Source organism: Acanthochromis polyacanthus, chromosome 12, assembly GCF_021347895.1.
Source record: "Acanthochromis polyacanthus isolate Apoly-LR-REF ecotype Palm Island chromosome 12, KAUST_Apoly_ChrSc, whole genome shotgun sequence".
Taxonomy (NCBI): Eukaryota; Metazoa; Chordata; class Actinopteri; family Pomacentridae; genus Acanthochromis; species Acanthochromis polyacanthus.
The window spans coordinates 22,926,443-22,939,360 of NC_067124.1; the positions used below are offsets into that span (position 1 = coordinate 22,926,443).

General features: G+C 39.9%; 1 protein-coding gene across 1 annotated transcript in view; it reads left to right on the forward strand.

Moving 5' to 3' along the window:
* Positions 1 to 12,270, forward strand: part of si:dkey-22o22.2 (neural-cadherin) — a 165,843-nt gene extending 153,573 nt beyond the window's left edge. Inside the window, exons 28-34 of the mRNA XM_022216146.2 lie at positions 258 to 438; positions 851 to 1,017; positions 1,998 to 2,262; positions 2,960 to 3,140; positions 3,367 to 3,617; positions 4,889 to 5,046; positions 6,322 to 12,270. Coding sequence (XP_022071838.2) covers positions 258 to 438; positions 851 to 1,017; positions 1,998 to 2,262; positions 2,960 to 3,140; positions 3,367 to 3,617; positions 4,889 to 5,046; positions 6,322 to 6,987 — 1,869 coding nt within the window. The 3' untranslated portion in view covers positions 6,988 to 12,270. The remainder of the gene's footprint in view (positions 1 to 257; positions 439 to 850; positions 1,018 to 1,997; positions 2,263 to 2,959; positions 3,141 to 3,366; positions 3,618 to 4,888; positions 5,047 to 6,321) is intronic.
* Positions 12,271 to 12,918: the final 648 nt, after the last annotated feature.

The window sequence follows — 12,918 nt, forward strand, 5'->3', positions numbered from 1 at the left end:
TGCCAACTGAAAACAATGGGCATGTTTAGAAATTTAGTGCATGTCAAATTTGCTCTTATTGCATTTCAGACTCAAAGGAGGGAAACTGCAAAATTAAAAACAAAACCTCCTCTAATCTTATGTTGGCTGTAAACGCAGCCTGGATCACATAAATTGAGGCAGCAAGTATTTTGTCTTTTATGAAACATGTGTAGAAAGTTTGCAGTGATGAATGAAAGCATCACCTTTGTTACATCATGCCTCGTTTTCTTCCTCAGGTGTACGATCTGGCGTCTCCAGGTGAGAGTGTGGACAGCACCCCAGGGTGCAGGCTCACAGACGGGGTGTGTGTGACGGCAGCCGGTCCCTCTTGCGGTCTTCACGCCTCCTGCCTCGCCGACTGGGGCTCCTTCAGCTGCGAGTGCCACGCAGGATACACTGGACACAAGTGTGACAGGGGTAAAGGACTGAGTGTGTTTATTGTATGTATTTATGTCAGCCTTAATCAGTACTTCTCATCCATGAAATTTTGTCTTGGGATCACATATGAATACAAAATTCATGAATGGAGAGACATTCACTTCTCCAACTTTCCCTTCGGACATCAGTTTGCAAAAAAGCTTTGAAAATCCTGCACAGAAAAAGTCTTCTGTCCGTCGGTTATGACACACTTTCACACAGTCCAAACCAGTCACAGGGACTCTGTGGTTGCCTCTATAATTGTGTCATCCACAGGAAGCACACATTGTCGTTGCCCTTATATTTCATCCAGTTTGGCTAAACATGAACGCTGCATGACCCGTCCAGACTGTCTGTAAAGTAACCTGGCTTATGTACAAGTTTAAAATATCTCCTCTTCCTCCTCCCTCAGCCGTCCCAGAGTTCTCCTTCGACTCGGGCAGCGTGGTGCGTTTCCAGCTCAGAGGAGGCGGCAGCCCTCGACGCACCAACATCCAGCTGCTCCTTCGAACCAGAGCCACCTCGGGTACTTTGCTTTCTGTGGCATCGCGGGAGGCGAGCGAGTACATCATCCTGGAGGTCAGTCCACCCTTCAGACAGCACCGACTGACCTTTGACCTCTCAATACACGAAGACTGACTCACTTTATTACATTTTAAAAAGCATTCACATATTAAAACAGTCTCTAGTTTTTCTTTTCAAATATTTTCAGTATATTCTTATAAGCTGTATCTAAATACTGCGTACAGATACTTGTACTTCACTAATCCATTATATGTGGCACCATTTCAGAGGGCAGTATAAGTACTTCCTTTCTCGTTACATCTGACAGTTTTTGTCACCGTTTTGTAAAATTATACCTAGAAAACTAGATAAAATACAAAAATGTAATTAGTAGTTTTCATCCATTTTGACAAGAAGTTCTGTCTGGTCGGGTCTCATTTTCACAGATCTATACACAGGTCTATAAACGTAGTTTCACTAAAGATCGATTTTCCCTCAATTCTTCATGTTTTAATAAATCTGAATAGCTAGGTTTTTTTTTTGCAAACAATACAACTTAATTAGACATCACAGAAAATTAAATATTAATTAGATTTTTAAAAATAATAAAATTCTGACTCAGAATCAACTTTTATTTTTTGATTTTTCTCTCCTGTTAAACATCTGACAACCTCTGACTTATCTTATTACCATTTGAAAGGACCTGAACTCTTAGCTGGGATTAAAATTAGTGTTTTCTTGACAACTAAAATGTTGTTTATACATTGTTGCATCATTGTGACTAATCTAAAATGTAATGTATAATACTTACGTCACAGGGGAAACCTAAATGTGTTAAATGTGTGGGTTTCTTTAACACATTTGAGGTGCTTTTTGCCCATGCTTCTGTACTTTTACTTGAAGTTTGTACACAGGACAATGTTTTTCAAAACTGTACTGTTTACACATTTACCTCAGTAAAAGATCTGAGTACACACAGAGGCGTAAAACATAGAATCATGAGACATTATATGAGGGTTTGTGAAGGGAATGTTTAACGTTCTTGTCTGTCTTAGATCGTAGAGGGTCACATCTCAGTGCGTGCCAACCTGGGTGACGCTGCCCACGCGCTGCGGCTGCCTGGCCAGCGGGTAGACATCGGGCAGTGGATCCTGGTTAGCCTCAGTCGCCATGACAACATGTTCACCCTGAGGCTAGAGCAGGGCGGAGGCTCACGGGAGGTCCAGGCCCAGCTGGGGAGCCGCAGGGAGATCGTGGTTCACCCGTCCAGCCTGATGGTTGGCAACGGACTAAGCGCCGGAGACAAGGCAGACTTTCAAGGTGAGATCTGGATATAATGTGGATTTTTCTCATATGGTCTCGTTAGAGATGGAAAAATTCTTGAAATACTAAAATAAATGCACTTTAGTTGTCTTAGGATTTGTCCTTGCTTTCACAATTTTTGGAAGAAAACACAAAATCCAATATTTGAACCTGTAATTGGACAATAAAGTGTGATGTCTGAATTGATTTCCGTAGCGCCATGATTGTAAACACTTTAAATCTTTGTGGTTTGCATCAAGGTCTTGTCAGAAAGCAATAAAAACACAGGTCTGAGCGATTCAGATTAGTCCTTGTTTGTAAACCAGCCTGTTATGGGTTTGGTGCCTGAAATGGAAAATGCATAATGATCATTTTATGACACATGCATTGTAAATCATATACATTGTTTTATTACAAATACTTCTCTCTTAATGGCAAGAAATTTTGACCTTTTTTGCCAAAAATTGTGGGGCACATTTACTGTGTTAGTTTGCTAATCTGCTGTTTTTGTCTGCTATCTATCAAATGTATATTTCCAGCTTGGCAAGTTAGAAACAAGTAAAAGATGGTTTTAACTACCCTTATCAATCACATGACCTTTTTCAAACCCTTGTATTGTCTTTAGAGAAGCAGCAGCAGTACTATTACATGTGATAATAAAACCATAGAATCGTACTGATGGATTATAACCCAAACTGGTTGTTTTCTTACTCAGGTTGTCTGCGGGACCTCCGTTTTAACGGTCAGATCCTTCCTCTGGACGGGCAGAGCCGGGACCTGGTGACAGTCCTGGAGAGGCGAGGCGTCACCTCAGGGTGCTCCAGTGACGCCTGCAGCAGCCAGCCCTGCCGCAGCCCACTGCGCTGCGTCGACCTGTGGAGGAAACACCAGTGCAAGTAAATAACGCATTAACACAAACCGGCACACGTGTAAAACTTAAACTGAACTGCCACTAATTTATTCAAGTTTTATTTAATAGTTTTTGTAAAATATTTAATATAATTGTATCTCACTTTTCCTCTGAAGTTTCATTTTCAGGTGTTCAAAGACTTTTTCAAGGTTTTAAGAATTTCTTGCCGTTAAGTAATCTTGTCATCCATCCTGATTTCCGTCATGTCCCAGGTGTCCCGGCGGTCAGGTGACGGTGACAGACGATTCAGGTCAGCAGCGTTGTGTGCCGTCGCCCTGCGGACCTTCTTCCTGCCGTAATGGCGGCATCTGCCAGGCACTTTCACCCGACAGCTACCGGTGCCGGTGTCAGGAGGGTTTCAGGGGTCAGCGCTGCGAGCTGGGGCAGGTCAAAGGTCACCGGCTGGCCACCCTCAGCCCCAGCTCCATCCTGGCCATCAGCATGTGTCTGCTCGTCTTCTTCGGTGAGGCCCAAGAGATGTTCATTAGTGGAGTAAATTTAAAGAGAATAAGTTGAGGTAAACTGTGCTGAACTATTCATGTCACATTCAGCTGAATGAGCTTAGGCAGATGATGAACTTATAAATGTCTGCATGTATTATAGAGTATTCCAAACAGTAAGTGTATTCATTTATTTTGCCATCTCTATTATTTTTGTCCCAGAAAAAAAAGAAAAGCAATGAGCAGTATTACTACGTATTATTTTGTTATTCCAGACAAAGAAAACCATGAGTAGCTCTCAGTGGCAGTTTAGTTTTGATAAAAAATAACCGAAATTCAGGTAAAAGGCTCACTGGCAGTGTTTCACTTCCTTCTCAGTGACCTTTTAGAGTTCTTATTTGTTGCATAATCATTCATTTTAAAATCTTTTCATCCATTTAAGTCATGTGATGGTTCCAACTTGAATTAAACTCATTTACAGAGCTTGAAAACAAAAGGACAAAAATTCGCATAAGTATAGAAATCCTGGATATACACCAGCTGGGTAAAGCTCAAGCCCCCACATGACTCTTCATAGGATAAAAGAGTGTATAATGGATGGATGGACACAGGCATATGTGCGGCCAAATAAACCATCTCCTCTAAAGACCTTTTGTTCTAAACTTGTGTAACAGTTTGCAGATCAATAGCTTACCATTAAGATGGACCAGAAACATACAGACTGTGCCAATGCAGAGAGAATTCAGTTACATAAAGATTATATAACAACCATGTGCTCCACTTTAAGCTGTTGTTGATATATGATCAGCAGCTAATCAATGGATGGCTAATTAAACCAGCTCCACACTAGCTGGGCCACTATTAGACTTTATTTCACAAGAGCTCTAACGCTTTCTGCTCTCCCCTGACGAGAACAAATATGTTGGAGGTGATTTTTGCAACAGGTTTCCTTCTGTAATCTGACCTTGTAGCTCCCGTGCATGAAAAATGCTGCGTAGAAGCTGTTAAGCTGTGATACTCCTCCTCCCAACGGTGGGCCCATTTGTTTTTCACCTGTTTGGAGTAATTATACTAATGTTTCTAAATGAACTTGGTACTGATTTATTGAGGCTAAATGACTCCACAGAGCAGCTTTAATGAGCCACTGCTACAAATGTACAGGAAGGAAATTAATGTCAGTCCCAGTGGTGCAGAAGCACATTCACACTAAAAAAAAAAAATGCATATTTATACTGTCCTCCTGTGTGTGTGTGTGTGTGTGTGTGTGTGTGTGTGTGTGTGTGTGTGTGTGTAGCGGTGCTGGTGGCGGTGACGGTGTGGAACCAGAAAGGCAGCCGAAACAAGTTCAGGAAGCGAGGAGTTTACCACATCCCTGCTGAGCACGAGAGCTGGGAGGACATCCGTGAAAACATCCTCAACTACAACGAAGAGGGAGGGGGAGAGCAGGACCAGGTACACAAACACACTGTTCTACTTTTTACATGAAAATTTATCTTAAGTAAAGGACCCTGCTCGCTGTCAGAAGCTTGAAACCAAAACATTTTAACAGACACCGAGTCGTTGGAATGAAATGGTCGACCTGTGTCCTGCGAGGTAATATTGTTTTTGAGAGGCACTTTCTAAATGAACTTCTCTGGCATTTTTCTTTGTATGACAGTCTGCACTTAATGACTAGATAAGTATACTAGCCAACTGTACTCAAAACCAAGCGTCCATCATACTGCTCAACATATCCAAACATTTAGAAACTGCTCTGCTATCTTTAGCATCAGTGGAGGAATCGGTGCCACCCTTGGCGACTGTGTCAGACCAGAATGGGCTGACCGAAGCTGCAGAACATGTCAACTGTAAGATGAGTTCTTGAAGCAATACAACACATCTTTGACAAAAGCTGTTATTTGGAGGGACATTATGACTACAACTACAAAACGCACCACAAACGTCTGCAGCTAGAATCAGACGATGGTTGCTGCAGTGCTGTTCTGAACTTTCAGCAACAACTACATTTTTGAACTGCAGGCAATGATTAACGCCTTGACGCCGATTTTAGCGAATTCGCAACATACCGCTTTCATTCAGAGTGCAGCCGAGATAGCATATGTATTCCCCCAATGCCCGTTTGTGCATATTCAATACGTACCTCGAAATCTTTTGCAAGCACTGGTTTCTCGTAGGATCAGTCGGAGTATGACCTAAATTATTATATATCAGGTATTATTATTACATATGTGTTCTATGTTCTAAATTATACTTCACTATACCTTATTGTTGTGCCATCACATCAACGTTTGTGTTGATGTTGTGGTTGTACATCTGCATAAATGTCCACGTTGTGCTGTAAAATGAACAAGGACTGTGCTCTATGAGGCATTTTCTTTGAGTATTTTATCAAAAAATGTCTGTGAAGATTCTCTGCTGTCCAGGTCACGGTTAAGTGTGCAGACAAAGGCAACTCAAGCGGGTCTAGTTTCCTTTGCTTTAGCACAGTTTACAGCTGCATAAAAGGCCCCCATTAGGTTTTTGCAGGAATGTATAATTCTTTATTCAGAACTTAGTAATTACTTTACTGCATTGATGGGTCCAGACCTCACTTCAAGGAAACATTAAGGACAATCTAAGAAGTTTGCACTAAAGATTTAGCTCAGAGGCAGTTTTCATGAGCCAGCTCTAATGATTTTACATTTTATTTATTGAGCGCATATGTTGTTTTTCCCTCTATATTTCCAGAATGGTTATGATATCACAGAGCTGAAGCGTCCTCTCTGCTCCAGTTTGTCTCAGTCGTCCTCCTGCACCACCGCCCCGCTCATCAAATCCTCCCCAGGCTCCCAGGAGGAGGTTCATCCGTCCGGTTCCTCCTGCAGCTCCGGCGCTCCCTATCTCAGCATCCCACATCACCATCACCACCACCACCAGCACGTCCCCAATGCCAACTACAACAGCGACGCAACCTACGCCAACTACTCCGCTCACGTGGGCAGAGACGTGGACGCCAGCAGCTACGTTGACCCCCCATCTGGGTCACGCTCCCATGTGGACTTTAAAAGCTACGTGGCACGAATCATTTGGGAGGCGGACAACGACAGCGAGGCTTTGCCACCAGATGCCTACCACGTCTGGTGTGTGGAAGGCTCGGGGTCTTCAGCAGGAAGCCTCAGCTCGCTGGGGTCGGCTGCGTCCTGTAGAAACATCGCCACCGGCCCTGGCGACAAAGAGGAGGAGGAAGATGATGACGAAGGGGGCTTTGTTTGTGACAGGCTGTCCCGGTGGGGCCCGAAGTTCCAGGCACTGAGCGAGATGTACGACCGGCCACAGCTGGCCCTCTCATACAGGGACGCGATGGCCTACATACAGAGGAGCCACAGCCATGAACCCCTGCCTCATCACCACTAGGGGGCACTACACAACCCCAACCACACACATGTAACGTGTTGATATGGAGGGGAAAGGGACTGAGTGCTGCGTTCACATCAAATGTAAAAACAAAAACGGCAAAATGAATGCGTTGGGTATCATCCCTTAATGACAAGGTCACTCCTATTAAGTATGATATTAAATATTAGTTTTAACGATTGCAGTGATACAGCAGTGGACTCTGTTCTACTGTTAGACATATAAATTTTAGTTTATTCCTTTGTCCTCAACAAATTAATTAAACATCTGTCCTAAATTTTCAAAGTCAGATCTTTTCCTGAAAGTCAAATTTTGGCTTAAAAAGTGATATTAAGTGATAAAAGAGGCAAGAGAGGGAAAGTTTGGTTTCTCATTTGATCGATTCTTAAAAGCACTTCTTCAAGGGAATTTTAGATATTTACATGCTAAAATGCAAAATGTTGCCAGTGGTTTCATCAAAAAGATGAAAAAACTACTCAATTCTAGCGTTTTGAATGTTATGCAAAATTTGGTGTAACAAAGCTAAATCAGAATATATCAGAAATGTGTAAATCCAACTCCAATGGATCCTTTCAGTTTCAGCAAGTAAAACATTTGTGTAGGTGCAAACGGGGCCTTGAAATCTGATTGGTTGCTCCACACATCAACTCAGAATCCTCAGTCATAATTGGCTGCTGGCCTTTTAAAAGCTGCACCAGCTGAACAGTCTATAAACCTGTGATCACTCAGTCAGGAGGAGCAACCAGGAACCCACAGCAGAGGTATGCTAATGTGAGTAAGCATATTAGTTTAATATGTAGAAAAGTGACCTATATTCAGGTGAAAGGCTCATTGGCAGTGTTTTCATTCATTCTCAGTGATCTTTTAGAGTTCTCATTTGTTGCATATTAATTCATTTCAGAAGCTTTTTATCCATTTTGAATGTAAGCTAGTTTGTTTACTATTGGACGTTTTTGGTCTTGCTGGTGTAAAAGCGCCAATACAAAAGGACGACATAGTTTCCAATCACTGTAATAATTCTCAGTATCCTTGTATCACTGTATGCAGCTTTTTGATGCTAAATAACGAATTCAGAACAGACTCAAACCAAAAATCATCTTGTCTTACACCTTTAGTAAATCAGATGTGACGTGAACACAGCAGCTCTGCTCCCTTGTGTAGGTCAACGGCAGCAGAGACGCTTTCAGGGCCAGAGGTTCATCATGTGATCCTCATGTTTCTTCGTGCAGAAAACAAGATACAGGATGGAGACGTTAGAGGTCTGAGCTGTGGTTCAGAAGCTTAAAGTAAAAAAAAAAAAAAGCACAGAGAAAACTGGTTCATTTACCAGCTTCACACAGGAATATGTCACACGACTTTATTTATTTTTCGCTTTTATTTCTTTCTTTAAAGCTGTTCAGTGTGCTGTATTTATTTGTGGGTAGTTTGTGGGTCGCTGAATTTTGTTCTTGGAAAATGGGTACTTTCAGGGTCAGAAGTTTTTATTTTCTGGAGGAAGATTGCCATCAAATTATGTCAGAAATGTTCAGGGTGAAGGGCGGTGTGTGCTAAAGAATTATTGTGGTTCATGTAAAAACACCAACTATATTAAGGTCTTGATGTTGAAATCTTACAAAGGGAACTCAAAGTTCTTCTTTAAGGCCATTTTAATGTAGCATTTCAATCCTTTTAGCTCTGGCCCTACCAAGATCTGCAAACAACAAATCAATCTCACAAAGAATCATTCTCAAGGACAAACTTTTTTTTTTTCTTCTTGAACCATCTCTCTTTTATTTTGTAAAGAAACATCTATTGGCCTCCTTGCTTTCTGCAGTTCCATGCGTTATCCAGATCTCTGAAAAGATCAAGCTTGTAATTTCTCTTTTCTACCTTCTTGTTGCACTACCGGATGATTCAAAGTCCACAGATGGGACCGTATCTGACCGTGGAAAGACGTAAAAAAAAAGTTGACAAATAGAAGCCTTGTCGGATGACCAGGTGAAACACTTTTTTACCCCGAAGTGTTTCCACCATATAAAATCAGCTTTGCTGGTATGCTTTCAGATGACAGATTATTTTTGTACTCCCTGGTAGAAACATCCCAGAAGCTCTTTTGAACTTGCAGCTGGTTGTGCACTGTGTTTTAGAGCTGGGTGGCGTATTTCTTTTTTTTTTTTTTTTTTTTTTTTTTTTGAAAAGTTGGTCAGAGGAAGCACCTGTAGTGGTAAGATTAAAATGTGTTTGGAAAGGAAAAGAAACATGGCAGCAAGAGAGACAGAATCTTAATGACATTCACACTTTCCTGTGGCTTGGAAGGCAGTGTAATGTTACACCTGTTCATCCAGCCATCTTTTACTATTACAGGTTAGTAACTTAAATAACCCCTTTCTGCCCATTTTGACGAGATTTTAAATCTATTTATTGCTTTAGAACTCCTTTTTTTAGGATCACAGAACTATAAGTAGTGGCTTAATATGAAGAATCCACTAGTATCACTAAATGCAAAATCATTAATTGCTTCATTTCACAGTGAATATACTTTTTTTTTTAAATATTAAAGAATTTTGTCATGCTAAAAATCTCTTAAAATATAAATTGTTATACTTCTTACATTTGCTCTCCTACAGTTGAGATGCTCTTTTGCTTACATAAATAAATAGGCAAGAGTAGCACCTATAACTCCTCATTTTATGTATTTGTAGCTTATAAATTGCAGACCCTAGTTTTGCTTTTTTGATTGTTTTGCACGCCGCATTCAAACACCAGGAAGCGCCGCAGAAAGGGGTTATTGACAAAGCTTTCCAAAAAAGTACAAAGTAAATGTGTCTTAATCATCTACATGTCCAGATTTGAGAGTGCACACGTTCAAAATAACTGCAGAGCAAAGTTTGAGACCAGAAAGCACAGTGAGGTGCTCTCACAAGCTGCTTTTCCACAGTATTCAGAATGAAATTAAGTCATTTTACACTCTGTGGGTCCGTGAAGCTTCAAGCAGCTGATGAAATTTTATGGCACATTGAGCTGCATGAACTGTGGGCTCAACTGTGGGCACTTTTTAAGAGGTCACTGTTTGGAACTTTAGTGCAAATGTGTCCCACGGTTGGTGTGCAGACGTGCAGTGTAGTAGATGCAGAGAACTTTCTCACAGTTAGCAGAACATTGTTCACAGACATCAGTAAAAAGTTGCTACAAAACAAAGTCCTACTGCAGTTTTTTTTCCGTTGTCTTAAAACATTAGTCAGATGCCAGTGTTGTTCTTGTATATCGGTCCTGACAAGAGTTGCTGTAAATCAGTATCTTGGGTGAAAATATATACCAAAGTTTGTCTAAAGTTCTTGAATTTAGTTCATGAGCTTATTTCACATAAACTGTGCAATGTATGTTTGCATAGAATCAGGACTGTAGATTTTGTTCCCCATTTTTTCCAGTTCAGCATGAACAGGATGAACAATTACAACAAGCAAATCCTGTTTCAGTATGACTATTTTCTATTACAATTATGCAGCTGACTTTCTTTTTTTAATTTTTCAGAAATTCAAGTTTAAAAAATTTTCATGCTCAAATTGGATGGGGTCAGTTCATATCCAAAACTTAAGTGAAAGCTTAAAATTAACCCCATCCACCCCTGAGAGTACAGGAAGATGGCCCTCTGGTAGTTAATAAACTCACTCTACTAAATTTATTAGGTCTTTTATTTGCTTTTTGTATTTTGTTGCCTAAAAATAATTAACAGGTAATGCCATTGCTACCCTTGCTTAAAATTCTGTGGAAGTTACATGATCCCATTGACAAAAGCAATCTAAACAAGCTCAATATTTAATCACAATTTCTTTTAGCAGATTTTAGCTTTTGAACTTGATTTATTCAGTTTGAAATATTGAAAATGTATTTTTGAAATTTGAAAATCTTTAATTTTTGATTCTGTGTTTACAAATTTACAAAATTTTGAAAGGTTTGGAATGAGAAATAAAAAATTCGGGCGCAGCTCAAAAACGTGGCTTAACTGATTTCCTTTCATGTTTCACGTACACTTTAAAAATATGATTTTGAAGTGACATTTGCTATCACCATCACTACATCAACACAGTTTGCACGTAACTGATACAAACTTGAGCCAACTAGATCTAATCAATATGAGGGACACTGACCAACGTTTTTCTGTTCTCACAAATCTGCTCTGTGCACTCTCAAATCCCAACTTGAAGATTGATTACCTCTTAAATTTATTTTGTCATCACCTAATAGTCTCTTCATTACTCGGCTTCAGTAAATCCCGTGATTTGTTTCGGCCACAAGTCATTGGTATTGCCTGCATTAAACCATTTATAATTTGCATGCTGCCAAATTTGGTGACAGGAACTTCCTCTCTGAAGGTGAAATGAGGACCAAAAATTGGTTTGATGTCTGTTGTGGGGTTGGACACCAGCTTTTCCTACTACCACTCTTCAAGCAGCCAAATGTTTCTTTAATTTTTTTTTATTTTAAAGAAAATAGAAACAGCAGTTAGTTCAGTGGTGGCTGCAGACTTTAACCAGCATTGCGTCTGATGGTTGTTTCCCAGCCTACCTCTCGGCTACGTATGTTGTCTTTACACCGCCTGTTGAATGTAGTTTTCCAATGAGAGTGAGGAGGAGGAGGAGGAGGAGGCCGATGGAGGGCGTCAGAGCAAGCAAAGAGTACAATCATAGAAAAAAATATTTATTTCAAGCTCCAACTTGATAAAAAACATTTCATTCATACATGCGTAAGTCAATCTTCAGCCAACAAAATGGCAACACAAATGATCCAGATGTTTTGAAGGTTTTTTCACACTTCGAGGCATGATTCTCTTCAAGAATTATTGATCAAACAGTCAGAATATTTGACTGAGACTTTACATTGGAAGCAGATTGTTGGATATTTTACTGTCAGATAGTGGTAAACTTTTTGTTTCTCCTCTGGGAAAAAAAGAAAAGAAGAGAGCCCTGCTAGAATTGTACTCAAAGCTATGCATCCAAATGAAATAACACAGGTGTCTTTTTCTAAACTGATGTGAAGCTCCAGATGTTGTCTGAGTTTTGACCTGTACTGTGTGCGACATCTGTTGATGTTTGTTGTAAATCCAGTGTTTTCAAGACGGTGAAATGCGCGTGTGAACTTGTTGTTGACTTCACATGCATTTATTAGACTGCTAGTTTGAAGTGTCATTCAGCGCAGAGCCGTGCTGATCTGTATGATATAATGTACATATGGACGTTTTATAGCAGCCTAACATGGAATATTCCTTTTGTATATGACTTTTAATAAAAAGGCTTTTCCCCAGAAGTCTGATTTGTGCTTGTAATGCTGTTCTTTCGCTCAAGGTTTGCTTTATAGGCGCCTGGCTGCTCAGAGGAAACAAGAAAAAATCTAAAAAAAATAAAACAGGAGATTAAAAAATTGAAGAATTTCAATTATAGCAAAAAGGACAAAATTCCATTTAATAAATATAATAAGATTCCTTGATGGCGTCCTTGTGCCTTCTTAAGCCCTTAAATTCACTCTTTTCAAATTCAGCATTAGAAAGCTGAACTGTTGCAAACACAGAAAAAGTCCCATACAATTAAACCAAAGGGAAAAGGAGTTATGTTATAATAACCTTTTTTTCAGCATGTTTATTTCTAAGACATTATTTTTTGTGTGTTTTATGTAAGTGCAAGAATAATAGAGCTGTATTAATGTGACTAAATGCCTTTATTCAAATACTGTCCTCTAGTCTTTTGCACTTTGCACACTACAAATATACTGTATTATATTTTTCCAGCAGCTTTAATTCCAATATTTTACAACTTAAATTTTTTTTGTGTGCCAAACATACAAAGAAAAATATGATGCTTTGGTAGAGATGAAATCATCTAACAGCATACAAAACAAGAGCTGAAACAGGACTTCATTAGTAACTATAAATAACTTAAACATTTCATGGCTTCACAG